We start from the raw sequence: 19,650 nt of genomic DNA on the forward strand, positions 1-19,650 counted from the left end.
AGATCACTGTATTTGTTCATGTGATTATTTATTTTATGATTGTCTTTTTGTTTATTTCAGTTTGGCACAAATGCTATTCCAGAGATCTTCATTGTAATGCATTAATTTAGACATTAACAAATTTGTATTATTGCAAAACTTTTTAGGGCAGTGAAGGTGTCAGCAATGCCTGTTCATAGATCTGAGGTCAATGTCTGGAGTACTGACATCCCAAAATACAGTCTTGTGAAAAAGTAAGTGCACCCCATGGAAACAGTAGACCTTTGTGCCAACGGTGTCTGCAGATGAAGGTGATCTACTTGAACAAACTGACACGGTGTATTCACTCTCAGAATCTGAATTATTTTTGTCACATGCAAAAGTAAGACCCCCCCCCACACACACACACACGCACACACACACGCCACCACCACCTCCATTTATCAGCATTTGTAATCCAGATGTTCCAGATGAGGTGCCAAAGGTTAGAATCTCCTTATGGGGACTGCAGGTGGACCTGACTGTGTTATTTAAACTGCAGATATTGAGGGTTTGGTTGTGATGCCCTGGGTTGCCCGCAGCTGGCCTGACCTCCAGGGCATGAATAGTCACAACTGAGGATGGCCTGGGCAATAAGGACACACAGCAGCAAGAGTTGGTGAAAATGTACAACTTGCTTTTTGTGTTATCCAACACCTCCCAATTCTGATGCCCCCTCTCTGTTGAGGTGGCCATCTTTTATCTTAGACCTGGGAGTACTTCTGGTGCCATAGCACTACATGATGGTGGTACTTCTGGATCGGGTGGAAGTCCCTCAAAACAGGGATAATTTTCTTCTACAGCTCCCCCTGGTGGCACCCATGAAGCCTGGCAGGGTTGTCACATGGGGCTACAGTTCCCAACACTCCCTGCAGGCATATGCCCGGGTGTACCTAGTTTATTGGGGGAACTGAATTATCCTGGGTGGATGTATTCCTTAATACATCCCCTTTATGGGTTCATCCAAAAGCAAGAATGCCCTCCATCCTGGCCTGAACCTCCATCCAATGTCCCTTCTATTACACCTGCTGGAAAGTCAACAGATTCCATGGGGTGTCCTTACTTTTTCACATGAAAGTACGTGACATCAGATTCATTTTTAATTGTTATAGCTCCTAAAATATAAAAAAAAGTACTGAGTATAAGGCCTAACTTCCTAAAAGGAGCCTTGGGTTTTCCTGCTTGCAAGCTCTAAACTAAAGGCCATGCCTCCATAAACTAGCCCCAGGCTTATCTGAGGCCTTTATTTCTTAAAGGGTTTCTCTCCAAAGAAAGGCACGAAAATGGCAAGTCCTAATTTCACGCAACTTTTCAAAAGGATGAGAAGAAACTGTAAACATTTCAGTTTCGAAAAGCATTCCAACAAGGCAGGTGACAGAAAATTGAAACTTTTATTTCCAAAAGTGAGAAAATCAAAAGAAGGACAAAGGGAATGCCTAAAACACTCTCCCGAATCCAAATATCAAAGTCACAGAGCCGGAAGCAACATCAAAAAACCAAGAAATCCAAAAGCTCACAAAAAAGACATTCACAGTACAACTAGCCATGCTGGTCTGGCAAACCAGTCCTACTAGGCAGGGGCGGGGCTCCAGCTGCTACCTAATGGTGGCCCCGCCCCCTGCCTATATATTCTACGTAGTAGGACTGGTTTGTCCCTTTAGCTTCTATGCTAAATACATTAAAATGTGAATGTAAATACATATATATATATATATATATGAAACAAATAATACTCAAAATATTCCAAATGTAATTGTAACCCACTCAGAATCTTTAAGGGGTGATAAGTTCGCCAAAGCTTTGCGTAATGATTAGTGACGAGCAAAACAATTCACGTGAAACCGAAGTGTCAGTAGGTTTACATCTGTAGTCTGACTCTTTTTTTAGCGAATGTTCACAACTTCACAGATGTCTCTCAATTTCCTTTCTCTTTATCCTCAGGTGTAACCTTTGTCTTCTGTTCTTGTTATTTTTCGCCGCCAGGCATGCAATGAGTTCACGACCCACGTGATGAACTTACTGAGGGAGCAGAGTCGGACACGTCCCATTTCACCGAAGGAGATCGAGAGGATGGTCAGCATCATTCATCGCAAATTCAGTTCTATCCAGATGCAGCTCAAGCAAAGCACCTGTGAAGCAGTCATGATTTTACGCTCCAGATTTCTTGATGCACGGTATGTGTCTCCTAATAATTATAAACTTATTTGTTACTCCAGTTGGTTGGCAAATGTATGCTTGGTGATAACACAAAAATTCAAAAGATCTTTGCTCATTCGTAAGAGTCAGAAATTGCATAATTCTGATCAATCAATACAGTTCAGAATCTGGAATGTTAAAGGACTCAAATACAATCTTAAGAGAGAACAAGTGCCTTTATAGCTAACCTCCTTAAGGGTGGAAACAGGAAAAAGTGAGGACTGACTTCAGTGAAAAAAAGATTGGGTTGGTCTTTTTTTTTTTTCAAACATATATAAAATTTCCAGATGAATGGGTATCTTAATTTGGACAACAATTCCATGCTATAGTATCCAATTCTGAAGGATAATATTTTATGGTTGTGGGGAAACTTATATGAATATGAATTCATTCTGGCTAAAATCCACATTGAATATGGATGACAGAGAACTCTTGCTGAAGATACTTGCTGTAGTTCCCAATAGGGGCATTGATAACCGTGTATTATTTTATAATATCATTGTGCATTAAATCCAGAGCTAGATGTGTCCTGAGCAAATGAAAAAATTCTAGTCAGCGGGTAAGTCAATGTGCCCCAGAGTCCTCTTTCTGAATCCATGGGTGCCCTTAATGAGTTGTCAGCTTACATTAAAAATAGATAGATAGATAGATAGATAGATAGATAGATAGATAGATAGATAGATAGATAGATAGATAGATAGATAGATAGATAGATAGATAGATAGATAGATAGATAGATAGATAGATAGATAGAAATTCTCAGAGCAGGGGGTGGTAATCCAGTGCAATTGTCGGGACCGTGGTCCAGTTTAACTGGCTATAAACAGTAGCATCTCAGGACCCATCAGTGGAAGGAAGTGGCTCCAAGGCTAGGGATCTGCACTGGCAATCGGAAGGTTGCCCGTTCGAATCCCGTAAATGCCAATAGGGACTCTGCTCTGTTGGGCCCTTGAGCAAAGCTTTTAACCTGAAATTGCTGAGCGCTTTGAGTAGTGAGAAAAGCGCTATATAAATGCTAAAGAATTTAAAAAATCAAAAGCTGGGACACAACTCAGTAGTCGAATGTTACCACTCTAGCCAACATGCTCAATCAAGCCCCTGTGCCAGTGGATTCGATGGCATGTCTCCCGTGCTCAAGTCACCAGCAGTTGTGCCTCCAAGTAGAAAGTACACAGACTGACATTCCACAGGAGGACATTCACCATCTAGATTAGATTAGATAAAGTTTATCAATCTGGAAGGGAAACTCGGATGCATACGGCAGCAGAAACATCAAAAAATAAGGATACAGACTCATAGGATAAATAACACAACCAGTCAATGGGTCAATAAATAAATAAATACATCAGATGGAAGCATTGAATTGTCTGATAGCAGTGGGCAGTAAGACCCCTAGAGACTCTTTTTAGTCCGCCTCCTGGAGAGCGCCTCCTGGGGGGACGGAGAAGATTTTTCATGATAACCTTCAGTTTTGCTGCTACCAGTGCATCCAGGGTTGGTTCTGTGATGGCACAGGCTTTCCTGGTGAGCTTATTCAGGCACTGGGCTTCTTTTGAGCTCAAGTTGCTTCCCCAGGAGACCACCACACTGGCTACTATGGACTGGTAAGAACATTTCCAGCAGCTAAAAGGCCTGAGACTCCTTTGGAAGTCCAGTCTCCTCTGGCTCTTCTGTGTTGTCAGGCCCGTCCAGTTTGCTGTTCATGTTCTTCCCCCTGGCTGCTTCTTGGCACACCGGAAGTCCACACCAGCTTATCAGCGAGTTCCAGGTGGTCCTCCACAACCTTCTTGTACTCTGGACTCGTCCCCACTAATAATGGAAGATGGTTCACATGCAGGACACTCGATATTAATATGAGAGTCGCGGCGACTCCATGAACCGACTAACCCGAGTCTTATCACGGTGAGTGTGAGATCACGAGATTGACACACTCCGGTGGTCCTCTCAGCCCGTTCTCAGTTTTTTTGGGTTCTTTTAACACTTTGTGCTAATTTCAGTTTTATTTAGGATCACAATCTTTCTGAACCGTGGAGATTTCTGCACCGAGACTCGAGAGGAAACTCTCCGGTGTCCTAGAGGTGCGACGGGTACAATTCCGTTGATTATTTAGTATGGACTGTTTCCTTATCAAGTCGCGTCTGTATGAGTTACTCACTCCGGCGGGTGAGCCTGAGAGTCGCCGTTTGACGTGTCCACTTCAGCCCCCCAGCCCGACCCCAACACACTCTCCGGACTCGCTATTTATCTGTAATTCATTGGATTCATTTGTTTCTCTCCAGATCCTACCAGCTCTGAAATGGTTTCACTTCCCACTTTCCAAGCACATTTCTTTTGTTCATCTACTCTTTGCTGGCTTCTGATTTAGATTTACATTGCCCTGCCATTTCCTTTATTGGCTTTATATCGTAATATAAATTACTTTGACATTGCAAGGAAAAATGCTAAATTACAGCTTGACGTAGACACCATAACAACCGGCAGTGCCAGGATGAGCCGAGCTCTCGGACGGATTCTGTCGCCAGGCAGCGGAGCGAGGAAAAAAAAAAAAACAAAAAAACGCGAAACCAGTGGCGTACAAGTTGATCCCGATGTCAGGGAGAGCCCTTAAACGTAATAAATTAAAAAAAAAAAAAAAAAAAAAAACGGCGCTTTTTGTTATTACGGGAATAAAACTGTCGATCAGAGCATCCATTACGGGGCGGTTAGGAGACGGCCGATCCAGCGTTATTCACGGTGAAGAGGACGAGGGAAAAGTTGGAGCAGATTAACAATAAATGGCCATCTTGCATTTAACGGTAAAACAGAATCCCCCCCCTAGTCCCCCCCCCCCCACACCCCCCCAGGCCCCTTTATTTACTTGGTAACTGCAAGACCGCTGAAAATTACCCAACAGATGGCCCCTGGCTTTGCGGAAGAGCTGCAACAAGCCGCCTCGCAAAGTTAAAGAGGGAAAACACATTTGGTTTCCTTATTGAAGCTGGCAGATTTTCCTCTCACAATTATTATTATTATTATTATTTTTTTTCTATTCACCGTATGCCGTTTTAATTTGCCATTCAGTTAACTCGGAATAATTCTGGAGAGGAAAGGAAAAAAAAAAATAAACGAATAAAGAAAGCCGACTGTCAACTCCCGGACGAGTCCGCATAGGCCCGGCCACCGTCCTGGCGAATCGCTATTGCCGCCACGTAGCTCCACAATTACCTGCTTATGCAGATTGGGGGGGGGGGGGGGATCAGTGGGTCCCTTTCCGTTTCTTGAAAAGCCGTTCAGCGTGAAGTTGGCTGGAACAGCAGGTGTAAATATGATTAGCGCCGCTGTATGGATGGAAATTATTGGTGATGCCGTGGTTAGCGGAATAATTCTCTGTTATTAATGTGGAGGTCACAAAGACCGCTCACCACAGCTTCCTTATTACCCCACACTGGGAAAAGATAACTACACCGTGATACGGGCATTCTTTTCCGCTCCAAATCCGAAACTCATTTCTTTAAGCGTCGACGAAAGTAACAATTAACTGCTCATTCGAGCCTTTTCCACCGTGAAACACAAATTAAGTGTCTTGCTTGGAAGGGTTGCACCCCGGCGACACAACTGGCAGAGCTGAGCCTCGTTCAGACGTTCCTACTCGGCTCGCCGTTGACGTGTTCATGCAGTCAGTCAAACGCTGCACCTGAAACTGAAGAAAACAACAAAAATAATAAAATAAATCAACAAAACAAGCCGCATGGACCCCAAACACAGTTGTTTTTGTGAAAAACGGTGGCCTCCAGCCGGTGTGGCAGATGAGAGTAATTAAAACGGTAGGTGGAGTGACTGGGACTGGCGATCAGACACGTGGGAGCTGGAGGGAGACCCGAGGGTGGAGCACATGAGGCACAAGGCCTGTTTGACCTTTCTGGGCCACCATACTGAGACAGATCTGTGCTGCTCATGAGAAAGTCATGTGATTGGTTGATCATACCCTTAAGGCTTCAACACGTGTGAGTTAGCTGTGTGCTGTGAGCAATACAAGCCTGTTTATTATACAACACTCCACCGTTATCATTTCTACATGGTGTTAGAAGTGGGATACTGACCCAGATCTGGAATGTAAAACAAATAATGGCACAAGGCTTTTTTGACCTTTCCGGGCTATCGTACTTAGATCTTTATTACACATGAAGAAGTCGTACAGTTGGTTGATTATACACTTGATGCTTCGACACTTGTCAGTTAGCTGTGTGCTGTGAGCAAGACAAGCCTGTTTATTATACAGCACTCCACCATTATCATTTCTACATGGTGTCAGACGTGGGATACTGGCCTACATCTGGAATGTAGAGCAAATAAAGGCACAAGGCCTGTTTGACCATTCTGGGCTACCATACTTAGGCAGGTCTCTACTGCTCATGAACAAATCATGTGGTTGGTTTGTTATACCCTTGATGCTTTGACACGTGTAAGTTGCCTGTGCTGTGAGTCAGACAAGCCTGTTTATTATACAGCACTCTAGTCTTATCATTTGTACATGGTGTGAGATGTGCGATACTGACCCACATCTGGAATGTAGAGCAAATAATGGCACAAAGCCTGTTTGACAATTCTGGGCCTCCATACTTAGATCTTTACTACTCATGAACAAGTCGTATGATTGGTTGATCATACCCTTAATGCTTCGACACGTGTGAGTTACCTGTGTGCTGTGAGCAATACAAACCTGTTTATTATACAACACTCCACCATTATCATTTCTACATGGTGTCAGCAGTGGGATACTGACCTACATCTGGAATGTAAAAGAAATAATGGCATAAGGCTTTTTTGACCTTTCTGGGCTATCGTACTTAGATCTTTATTACACATGAAGAAGTCGTACGGTTGGTTGATTATACACTTCATGCTTGAACACTTGTGAGTTAGCTGTGTGCTGTGAGCAATAGAAGCCTGTTTATTATACAACACTCCACTGTTATCATTTCTACATGGTGTCAGTAGTGGGATATCAACCCACGTCTGGAATGTAGAGCAAATAAAGGCACACGGCCTGTTTGACCATTCTGGGCCACCATACTTAGGCAGTCCTCTATTGCTCATGAAGAAATCATATGGTTGGTTATACCCTTGATGCTTCAACAAATGTGAGTTACCTGTGTGCTGTGAGCAATACAAGCCTGTTTATTATACACCACTCCACCGTTATCATTTCTACATGGTGTCAGTAGTGGGATATTGACCCATGTCTGGAATGTAGAACGCTTATTGGCACATATAGGTACAAGGCCTATTTGACCTTGTTTGACTACCATACTTATGTAGATCTCTACTGCTTATGAGCAAGTCATGTGATTGGTTGATTATACCCCTGATGCTTTGATATATGTAAGTTAGCTGTGTGCTGTGAGGAATTATACAACACTCCACCGTTATCATTTCTACATGGTGTCAGTAGTGGGATATCAACCCACGTCTGGAATGTAGAGTAAATAAAGGCACAAGGCCTGTTTGACCATTGCGGGCCACCATACTTAGACAGACCTCTATTGCTTATGAAGAAGTTGTATGGTTGATTGATTATACCCTTGATGCTTCAACAAACATGAGTTACCTGTGCTGTGAGCAATACAAGTCTGTTTATTGTACAACACTCTAGTCTTATCATTTCTACATGGTGTCAGTAGTGGGATATCAACCCACGTCTGGAACGAAGAGCAAATAAAGGCACAAGGCCTGTTTGACCATTCTGGGCTACCATACTTAGACAGGTCTCTACTGCTCATGAGCAAATCACGTGGTTGGTTAGTTACACCCCTGATGCTTCGACACGTGTGAGTCAGACAAGCCTGTTTATTATACAGCACTCTAGTCTTATCATTTCTACACCCAGAGTTAGGATTTCTGTATGTTTCAAAATGTTTTAAATGCTTTATTTTCCAAATGGTTATTTTTCCCATTATGGCCATTCTATTTTTGCGTTTACTTACATTGTTGATATTCGTCTGCGCCCGTTTTTCCGCCACCATTTTCTTTTTCCGGGGGGTTGGGTGCACCTTTGTCATGATGTGACTTTGATTCCTACAGAGCAGAGTCCGGGAAGTGGCATATTTAACATCATTGGTGCGACGCTACGGAGATTGGCATATTGTATCCATCTTTATCTGAGACTGCAGATATTCTTGGGAAAACATTCTTTTTCGTGTTGTGGAACGAAAGGAAAGGAAAGTGTTGGGGTCACCAGGGAGGTCTCTGTTTAACAGCAGTGAAGGGAAACAAAACAAAAATAGGAATGACAAAATAGCGCTGTATAGGGCAGGACCACTCGTATGTTTGCCTGCTTTTATGTACTATAGTAAGATGTCTTGGTGGGCTTATAGGACCATCAACAGGGTGTGCTATGTTCTTATGTAGTGGTTGCCTCTTCATAGGCAAAAAAACACATGCAGTCGGGTGTGGAATATGACCCGGACACAGACAGGCAGACACGTTAGAGTTACCCACACACGCAACAGGTGGCAGCAGAGAGGCCATTAGTTTATACTTCACAAGTTAAGGGACAGGTAACCTGGGGCTGGCCTGTCCCTTCAAGTAGTACTTGAAAGCCTCACCCACAAGGACTATGTAGGCACACATGGTGGATGTCCAAGCAAGTTGGCTGCAGGAATTTCCAGAGACTCTCCTGAACTTGGAACTGGTCCAGATGCCTCCTCCAAAAAGGATGTCCCATGGATGGTTCAAAAGGCTTTTCCTGACCCCAGCAAAGAGAGCTTGGAGATGAGAGGATCAGTGGACATCAGAGCTCTCCTGGTGGGAGGAAGAGTGACCAGAAGGTCAGAGGGAAAGCAGAAGATGCAAGCAGGAGAACAATTCATGAAGGAAAGTGAGACAGCCACTCTACCAAGGAGATAAGGGGATTACTGCTTAGTCAGAATTATCACCAAAGGAAACAAAAGGCACGTCTAATGGAGAAGTGGGCCAGGATGGGCTTTGGTGATTGGAAAAACATACCAGGAGTTGTAACCATAAGACAGCTTGAGCTTGTAATCCCAAATTATAAAAATGTCACTGCACAGGCTAGGAACATGCCATATTTAGGGTCCGGGCAAAGCCCATTGAGAGACTTGAATGAAGCCCCCTCCAGTTCCTATTTTAAACTGAAATGAAGTGTATCTGAGACTTGGGGATAGATAGATAGATAGATAGATAGATAGATAGATAGATAGATAGATAGATAGATAGATAGATAGATAGATAGATAGATAGATAGATAGATAGATAGATAGAAAGGCACTATATAATAGATAGATAGATAGATAGATAGATAGATAGATAGATAGATAGATAGATAGATAGATAGATAGATAGATAGATAGAAAGGCACTATATAATAGATAGATAGATAGATAGATAGATAGATAGATAGATAGATAGATAGATAGATAGATAGATAGATAGATAGAAAGGCACTATATAATAGATAGATAGATAGATAGATAGATAGATAGATAGATAGATAGATAGATAGATAGATAGATAGATAGATAGATAGAATGGCACTATATAATAGATAGATAGATAGATAGATAGATAGATAGATAGATAGATAGATAGATAGATAGATAGATAGATAGATAGATAGATAGATAGAAAGGCACTATATAATAGATAGATAGATAGATAGATAGATAGATAGATAGATAGATAGATAGATAGATAGATAGATAGATAGATAGATAGATAGAAAAAGGCACTATATAGATAGATAGATAGATAGATAGATAGATAGATAGATAGATAGATAGATAGATAGATAGATAGAAAGGCACTATATAATAGATAGATAGATAGATAGATAGATAGATAGATAGATAGATAGATAGATAGATAGATAGATAGAAAGGCACTATATAATAGATAGATAGATAGATAGATAGATAGATAGATAGATAGATAGATAGATAGATAGATAGATAGAATGGCACTATATAATAGATAGATAGATAGATAGATAGATAGATAGATAGATAGATAGATAGATAGATAGATAGATAGAAAGGCACTATATAATAGATAGATAGATAGATAGATAGATAGATAGATAGATAGATAGATAGATAGATAGATAGATAGATAGATAGATAGATAGATAGATAGAAAGGCACTATATAGATAGATAGATAGATAGATAGATAGATAGATAGATAGATAGATAGATAGATAGATAGATAGATAGATAGATAGATAGATAGATAGATAGATAGAAAGGCACTATATAATAGATAGATAGATAGATAGATAGATAGATAGATAGATAGATAGATAGATAGAATAGCACTATATAATAGATAGATAGATAGATAGATAGATAGATAGATAGATAGATAGATAGATAGATAGATAGATAGATAGATAGATAGATAGATAGATAGAAAGGCACTATATAAGATAGATACACACAATGAATGGCTGCTGTCCCTTGTCACCATTCTGCTAACAGCTGGCTTCTGCGGGTCACCATTTTGCTAACACAGGCCACTTTGCCTTTTTTCAGGAGAAAGAGACGCAATTTCAGCAAACAGGCGACGGAAATTTTGAACGAGTATTTCTACTCACACCTCAGCAATCCCTACCCCAGTGAAGAAGCCAAAGAAGAGCTGGCCAAAAAGTGCAGCATCACGGTGTCGCAGGTGAGTTTCTGCTTCCTTCCCTCCTCTTGCAGGGTGTGCAGATAGAGAGGCTTTTCCACCCGAGATAAACCTGTGACTTCAGCCTTGTACTGCGGTCTGCAGTTCACCAAAATCACATTTTTCCTTGTCCTCTGGATCAGAACTGACCGGCACTCTGGCCGAGGTTTCTTAGGAATCCGAGGCCGATGTGCTGGATTCACTCGAGTTCTTGAGTATCCAGAAATGTGGTGTCTACACACGTGACCGGGCAAGTGGCTCTTGGGTCCGGATGCTGGCTGTTACAGTCGCAGTCACCTTTGGTTTCTCGTCATAGAGTGTGGCCCACATTGTTTAGCATGTTTGTTTTCTGGGTTCAGATCCTGCACCCAGCGGTGGTCCTCCCTGTGTCTGTGTGGCTTTTCCTCCAGATACTTTGGTGCTCCTCAGAGACGTGCGGGTTAACTGAATTGGTGACCCCAAATTGAACCCCCTTGTGTGTGTGTGTGTGTGTGTGAGTGAGTGAGTGAATGAGTGAGTGGGCCCGCGTGATGGACTGACGCCCTGTCCAGGGTTGTCCCCTGTGCCTCGTGTCCAGTGTTGCTGGGACAGACACCAATAATCCCTCCCCCCCTTAAGACCACCCTGAATTGGACTAAGTGAGAATGTTTGATGTATGTAAGGCTTAACTTTAAAAATGTGTTTGTTTGTGCGGGATGGGGTGGAATCAAAACGTGAAAAGGCAGATACTGTAAAGACGTTCTTTTTTGCCTTCAGGGAATGGGCATCTCCATCACAGTGTCACAGGTATGTTGCTTTTCTACTGATTGGCTACTTTGTAAATGTATTCACACACCCACACGCACACGGAGACCTGCAGTCTGCCATGACTTGCTAGCGTAGTCAGCCACATTTGCTGGAGCTGATGCTTCTTCTGGAGAGCGTAGCATCTCTCCATCTCGTAGGAGGATCACATCATAGCTCAGGGCTGATCCATCACAGAGCAGAAGGTTTTCTAGAACAGAGGTTCTCAAACTCTTTCAGGGCGAACCACGTGAAGGTGAGGATTTGTTGATCCTCCGCCACGCCAAACCCTGGAGCAGACAGAGAAAAGAGGGTTCCAGGTTACCTTCCAGTGTCCACGTTGCCCTCCTGTCTCTACTACGTCAGCCACACTCGCCTTGTGGGACCACGACGCACCCATGTGATTACCTGCCTGACTTGGAAAGTTGCAACGAAACGTGAGGGAACCCTTTGGAGCGCCCCAGGGTCCCTGCATCGATTCCTGCTTAAAGGTGGTCTGATCTTCATCTAAGTCCCAATTCTAGACCAACACCCCCCCGACCAAACTGAGAGCACACAAACGGTTGGACTTTCCGCGTCTTCACTGAGCACGTTGGGTCATCGTTCCCGATGCAGGCTGGACAAGTTAAGTGACCCCTTGATTTGGATAACTTGTAGATCTAAGCGTTTCCAGTCACCTCCTTCGAAGACCCTGAGGATGAGTTTTGGACCATCCCTCCCTACAAATCTGTTTCAGTTCATCTTGTGGACCACCGGGGGGCGCTCTCCAAACCCCGACACAGACAGGCTGAGACGCAAGTCTTTACCTGATAGCAAAAGTTTTATTCAGGTGGGAAAGTGTTTTTTATTTTGTGTTATCCCCACCCACCCCCCCAACTTCACAGCACGGTACACAAAGCACCAACTCATGTATCGCACTCCTCCTCTTCCTTTTTCTTTCTCTCCCGCTGTCACCACCACTACTCGCAAGCTTTGTCCTCCTCCTCCTCCTGACTTTGATGATGAAGCAGATCCTTTTATACTGTAACAGGAAGTGCCCCCCCCCAGTAGTTTCTTGACCAGAGTGTGGCAGATGTGGCGCCCCTAAACCCCCCCCCCCAAAGGGTTAAACTGTAGATGGGCCCAACAGGACTGCTCCACACTACAACACCCAGCATGCCCTGCGGGGGGACCCATGGTGCAGTAGCAACCCAGGAGGGGCTGCCCTCTAGTGTCTCGGGAAGGATCCCATCCCAAGGAGGTCCACTTCCCTCTGTCCTCCGTCACAATCCATATTTCTGGGTTGTCTTCTCTTCAGGTCACGCCACAGCATCTCAAGTCGGGTTAAGGCCAAGACCCTGACCCTGGCCATTCTTTCGTTGATTTACTTTGGGCCATTGTCTTGTTGCACCACCCAACCTCTCTTTAATCTGGAGGTCGTGGACTGCTGCCCTTCCATATTGCGGATGTAATTGCATCTCAGACCCCTAGACATAACAACATAGGCACAAGTCCCAGGTTTTACTAAACGGAATGTCACGTCGAGGCCTCGATTTGAACTTTACAATCAGCAGCACAGTCACAATCCTCCTCCTCCTCCTCCTCCTTCTGCCAAGCTTCGTCCACCACCTTCTGATCCTGACTGCCTTTCCTAGGTGGGGGGCAGCTTCTTTTACGGGGTTCCCGAGAGTGTTGTAGTGCCAGGTGGAAGTCCAGGGAGCTCATTCCCAAGGACCCCAAACTAACACTGCAGGTGTCCAAAGTGGGATGGCGCCAGGGGAACAGTGCCATCCACTCATGCTGGGGGAGAAATGGTCCTGTTACATCCAGATTCCATCCAGTCCTTCCCTTCTCCCCGACTGGGATTAAAGCTGGGAATCATCCTGGCCAGAAGGCACCTCCATCCATTATGGCCTCCTGGCCGGGTAAAGTATTACGCTCCATCCCAGTCAGGAGGCCTGTCCATCCGCCATGGGCATCAACATTGTCTTGATAGACCTTTTGTTTTCATTGTTCCCTCAATGACGGCAAGATGTTCAAGACCCTGTGTCCGCACCGCTGACCCCCACCATGATGTTCCCTCTTCACACCGTGCAAGTTTTGGTGTCGGTGTGCAGTGCCCTTCTTCACCCAAACACCGTTGTGCATTGTTTGTCCCATCTGTCCACAGATCATTTATCCAGAAGCTTTGCGGAACATTTGGGTGGTCTTGGGTAAAACGGAGATGTGCTGCAGTAATGTGACATCCCACCCCCCCCGGGCATTTCTTTTCAGATGACTTTATTAGATGTTCCTGGGGGTGGGGGTGGGGGGGCTTCTTTTGCAGTGACCCTGCGGTTTGTTTGCACCTCTTTCAGGACCGCCCTTTATGCTCTTGCAGTGATGCCCCAAAAGGAGAGTTGCTGCAGCCCTCCATTTGTAGACAAGACAAGTAGATGGATGAACCCTCAGGCCTTCCTTCAGCAATGCTTCGGGACCCTTTCACCAGCTTCACGCGTCCCTCCGTTACATCTTCCGAGGTCCTGTCACAGTTGTTGGGATCGAGGCACGGCCCCCCGCTAGCCCACCTTTCTGGAGCAGGAACAGCTTTGAGAGTCACCAGGCTTTACTTAAAGGGAGAAATCCACAATTCCAGTCTCCTCTCCTTCTCCATTTGGCTTTTGGAGGTTTCCCTTAACACAGAGGGTCCGGGCCTGCACTGTGAACAATCACAGAACGTGCTCAGCGGAGACCTGGAGAGTCCAACCATGTGACTGCGTGCGTGTTTTAGTTCAGTCAGGCTGTGTTTGTCTAGAATTAAGATGAAGATCTTATTAGGAATCCAAGCAGAAATCCTGGGAATCCCAATGAGTTTTTCTTGCGGCTGTAAGGCGCTATATAACAGACGTGAATTTAGTGGACCTCTGGCCACTCGGTCAGCCCACGATGTCCATTTTGAACTGTGTGTAGCCTCCCCTTCTGAAGGGTGGAGAGTTGCGTCAAAGCTCACCCGATGACACATGGAATGATTGGATTACGGCTTTCAGAATCTATTGGTGGGATCTCCCCATTGGTGGGATCTCACTAAAACGTCAGTAGTTGACATCTTGCTGTTGTAGTTGCATGTCAAGGGGACGCTCCCACCTCCAGTACAGGTGGGGACAGGATCAAGCAAGGGACCGTAAGGATCGCAAATGCCTAAAAGTCACCGACCAAAAATGTCAACCTAGGGGGCTCAAAGGTCTCCTGCTTCAGTGACGTTACCAGGGCAACTCCGACAGAGAGAGAGAGAGAGAGGAAACAGCCAGGCAGGGACGACCTGCACTCGGAAGGCGTGGCCAAAAGCAAAACAAAAAGATGGGGGGGTGGAGCCCGGTGCGGTTCACACGTGGGGGGTGTGGCTGATGACAGTCAAGTGGGCGTGGCCACGGATGTCCATACTGTTGGCAGCCTGTGGTGGAGTGTCCTACCCAGCATTGGCAGTGGACTGTAAGTTGTTCAGATTGGTTTCTAGTCGCCATAACCAGCTGTTAACGTTTAATATAAAGTTGATCAGCTGTCGTTGGCGCCGACCAGAAAGGAAGCAAACGCAGCCAAAGGTGGCAGCGACCGAGACAGAGAAAGAGGAGTTTGCAAGCGAGAGCTTCTTCTGTAATATCGATTATATTCCCGTGAGATATTTAGGGAATCGGGCATCCATCCATTCATCCTTCCATCCATTTATTTTGCTTTAAACCCATCTGCTCTTTACAGGTTTGCGGAAAAGCCGGTGCCCATACTGGGCGCGATGGACATCTGACAAGGGTTAATGCCGGGTGAGGCGCCAGCCTGTCACAGGACACCCTTTAAGTCAATCCGGGCCTGGCTAATTTAGTGTGTCTTTAGACTATAGGAGCAAACCCTACAAAGGGCATGGGGAGAACACGTAAAGTACACATAGAAGGGCACTGAACTGGCATCGAGTAGCATTGCTTCTTTGCTAGCTTGGGGGGGGGGGGGGGGGTGAAATGAAACTGGAAAGGTTTTATGTGTCAGCCACTGGAGTGGAGGTCTCCGTCCCGCTGTGGCCCATTCGTTGGCAGATTAAGCTTGCAGCAGACCTCAGCCTCGCATTATGTCATCTTCTGAGCTCACGTCTGGTGTGTAGGACCCCACAATCATGAGGAGCCTCTTCCACGTTTGCTTTTTTATGTAAATCAGCTGGCAGCAGGCCGGTGGTGGTGGTGATGGTTGTTGTTGTTGTTGTTGTTGTTGTTGCCGACAGGACCTGCCATGTTTTCTGCAGCCTGCTGTGTTACCCCGTGTAAGGTTTGAGAACCACTGCACTAGACCACTGGGAGTCCATCACAGCAAGTGAGCGCCACACCTTAGTACAGGCAAAGGGGGATTCTATCCATGCTGCCATTTAACTGATTTGTGTGTTTCTTTATTTTTTTCTGGATTGTGTCTGTTTTTCATGTCTTAAATGGGTTACCTGCATTTGTCCTTACACTAAAGTAATACATCTTGAAATTTCCAAATGATATTTTAAAGTCTGCCACTGGCTTCATTAATCTGATTCTTTAGCTAATAAGATTTGACTTTTAAGCTTTTGCAATATCAGAATGTGCACTTGTTGCTGTCAGTGTGACCCTCTGTATGTTGATATAACAGATGATATGAAGTGTGCCTTTGGGTGGTCCTCCTCCATAGCCATTCTTCAATGGCGGGTCCTTGTCATTCCCATTTTGTTTCCGGATCTAAGCAAACATATTAATCCTGCACAATTGTTTTTTGGTGACAGAAATGTGACATTTGTTATGTGGATAAACTGAATAACATCATTAATTAACATAATGAGAGTTAACTTGGGTCAGGGTCCAGGTCACGTTGATTATTCCCAAAAGCTCATTTGGTCTTCCATAGTGCAACGGAATGACAAAGTCACCCTGCGTCTTCACTGTGGATGCTTGATGTCACCAGCCCGCCGGGTTGCTCTCCTCCATTCTAAATGAAACCGTTAGTGACGGTGGCACATCCAAAACCTTCACAGACACACCAGAAACTCGCAGAGGTGACAACCGACAAACACAGAACACGGACAGGCGACCACTGAAAACTCAAAACTGAAGCTTCAACCCCGACACGGTATGTTTGATGGAATGGACGGTGCTGGGATGGCACATGAATTATCAGGTCAAATGTGCAAGGAGTTCTTTATTTATTATACATTTATACATAATGAATTAAATATAAATTAGCAAGCAGTAATATTAATTCTACATCTATATACACACATACAGTATGCTCATCTATGAATATTAAATATGTATTTATATACATACATTTATATATACACACACATATGTACATTTATTTGAATATTAATTCGATATTTATATTCACATACATATCTATGAATATTAAATGTATAATTACATACACACATGCTTACATATATATGAATATTAATTATATAGTTATATACACATACATATCTGTGAAAATTAAATATATAATTACATACACACATGCTTACATATATATGAATATTAATTATATATTTATATACACAAATACATACATATATTTGAATATTAATAATATAGTTATATACACATACGTTCATACAGTATATATGAATATAAATAATTACATACACACATGTGTACAAATATATGACTATTATATATTTATATACACATAAATATCTATGAACATTAAATATATAATTACATACGCACATGCTTACATATATATGAATATTAATTATACATTTATATACACACATGCATACATATATTTGAATATTAATTATACAGTTATATATACATACATATCTGTGAATATTAAATATATAATTACATACACACATGCTTACATATATATGAATATTAATTATATATTTATATACTCACATGCATACATATATTTGAATATTATATAGTTATATTCATATATGTACATACAGTATATATAAATATTATATATATATATGCACACATACACAAATATGAATATTAATTAGATATTTATATACACATATGTAAATATATTTGAATATTAATTAGATATTTATATACACATACATATCTATGAATATTAAATGTATAATTACATACACACTTGCTTACATATATATGAATATCAATTATATATTTATATAAACACACGCATGCATATATTTGAATATTAATAATATAGTTATATACACATACGTTCATACAGTATATATGAATATAAATAATTACATACACACATGCGTACAAATATATGACTATTATATATTTATATACACATAAATATCTATGAACATTAAATATATAATTACATTCGCACATGCTTACATATATATGAATAGTAATTATACATTTATATACACACATGCATACATATATTTGAATATTAATTATACAGTTATATATACATACATATCTGTGAATATTAAATATATAATTACATACACACATGCTTACATATATATGAATATTAATTATATATTTATATACTCACATGCATACATATATTTGAATATTATATAGTTATATTCATATATGTACATACAGTATATATAAATATTATATATATATATGCACACATACACAAATATGAATATTAATTAGATATTTATATACACATATGTAAATATATTTGAATATTAATTAGATATTTATATACACATACATATCTATGAATATTAAATGTATAATTACATACACACTTGCTTACATATATATGAATATCAATTATATATTTATATAAACACACGCATGCATATATTTGAATATTAATTATATAGTTATATACACATACGTACATACAGTATATATGAATATTCTATATTTATATGCACATATGTACTTTTACATGAAGCTAATGTACATAGTACTTTGTAATGAATTACTAAATTGTATATTTGTGATGTCATCAGAGGGGACCCCCACCCCCAGATGTCTTGTATACGTGAGATTCTGAACGAATCCAATTAATCGATTCACTTAAACGCATTCCCTCTCTTTCATCATACAAGTACAATACGGCGACAATACGTGTACATTAGAGAATATTACTGGTGTTGTTTTGTACATACTGTAATTCCTTGTATTAGGCTCTCTATAAAAATGAATCAAATGAATCAAAAGAAGTCGATTCACTTAAACGCATTCATAAACACATCATACAAGTACAATGCGGTTACAATACATTTACATTTGTATGTATAAATTGTTTTGTTTTGTACATATATATATATATATATATATATATATATATATATATATATTTTTTTATTCCAAATTATTGTATCACATATTTAACTATTATAATATTGGTGAGGTGATCAGAGGGCCACCCCCCTTTGGACCCACAGTATAAACTCTCCCCAAAAGCTGAATCACATGAATCAAAAGAATTGATTTGCTTAAATGGGTCGTTCAGTGCATTGAATCGTCATGCCCACCACTAATATGCACCTTAACAAAAACGAGAAAGCATGTCGTTACCTGCATTGTGAGGATGTGTGCCGCTCAATAGAGAGCCTGATTCGATGGAACAGCAGCAAGGTGAGACAGGGACGGGCGAACACAGCAGCCCTCTGCTCTCAGGTAAAGATCCATCCTCAGGTTCATCTACATTACGACTTTAACTTCCTCTGTAGTCAACTTCAGTCGTCTTCTTGGCACTCCACCAGAGACCACGAGTGACCGCGGGTGGGCCAATTCGAGGACCTTACTAAAACTGGGCGGTGTGTACAAAGGGCAGGGACTTAATCAATGCGAGCTTATGACCCACGCCTACTGGGACATTCTCCTTCGTGAGGAACAATTGAAAGCCCCTTGTCCATCAGGCATTGGTTTCACTGGCGTACTCACGCCTCTCGGTTCAGGGCAGACACGTGTTGATCGATTGAGTGTAGCCTCGGGCATCTAAGGCTGTCACAGAGCTTTTTTCGCTGCAGCCTCTCAGAGGGCCTTTTTTGGCGCTGCATATGGCCGTGAATGGGCGCCAGTGAGCAATGGGTGTCGCAAAACAGGTTACTCTGTTGTAACATCAGATA

General features: G+C 42.2%; 1 protein-coding gene across 4 annotated transcripts in view; it reads left to right on the plus strand.

The window, feature by feature from the left end:
- Positions 1-19,650, plus strand: part of LOC114657705 (pre-B-cell leukemia transcription factor 3) — a 687,635-nt gene that overhangs the window by 239,602 nt on the left and 428,383 nt on the right. For 2 of the 4 annotated variants that reach the window (XM_051932309.1, XM_051932311.1), the window contains exons 5-7: positions 2,002-2,192; positions 10,742-10,877; positions 11,631-11,660. In XM_051932309.1, the coding sequence (XP_051788269.1) occupies positions 2,002-2,192; positions 10,742-10,877; positions 11,631-11,660 (357 nt within the window). The remainder of the gene's footprint in view (positions 1-2,001; positions 2,193-10,741; positions 10,878-11,630; positions 11,661-19,650) is intronic. The other 2 variants (XM_051932310.1, XM_051932312.1) reach the window with 1 other exon arrangement.

This window comes from Erpetoichthys calabaricus, chromosome 9, assembly GCF_900747795.2.
Source record: "Erpetoichthys calabaricus chromosome 9, fErpCal1.3, whole genome shotgun sequence".
NCBI classification, from domain to species: Eukaryota; Metazoa; Chordata; class Cladistia; order Polypteriformes; family Polypteridae; genus Erpetoichthys; species Erpetoichthys calabaricus.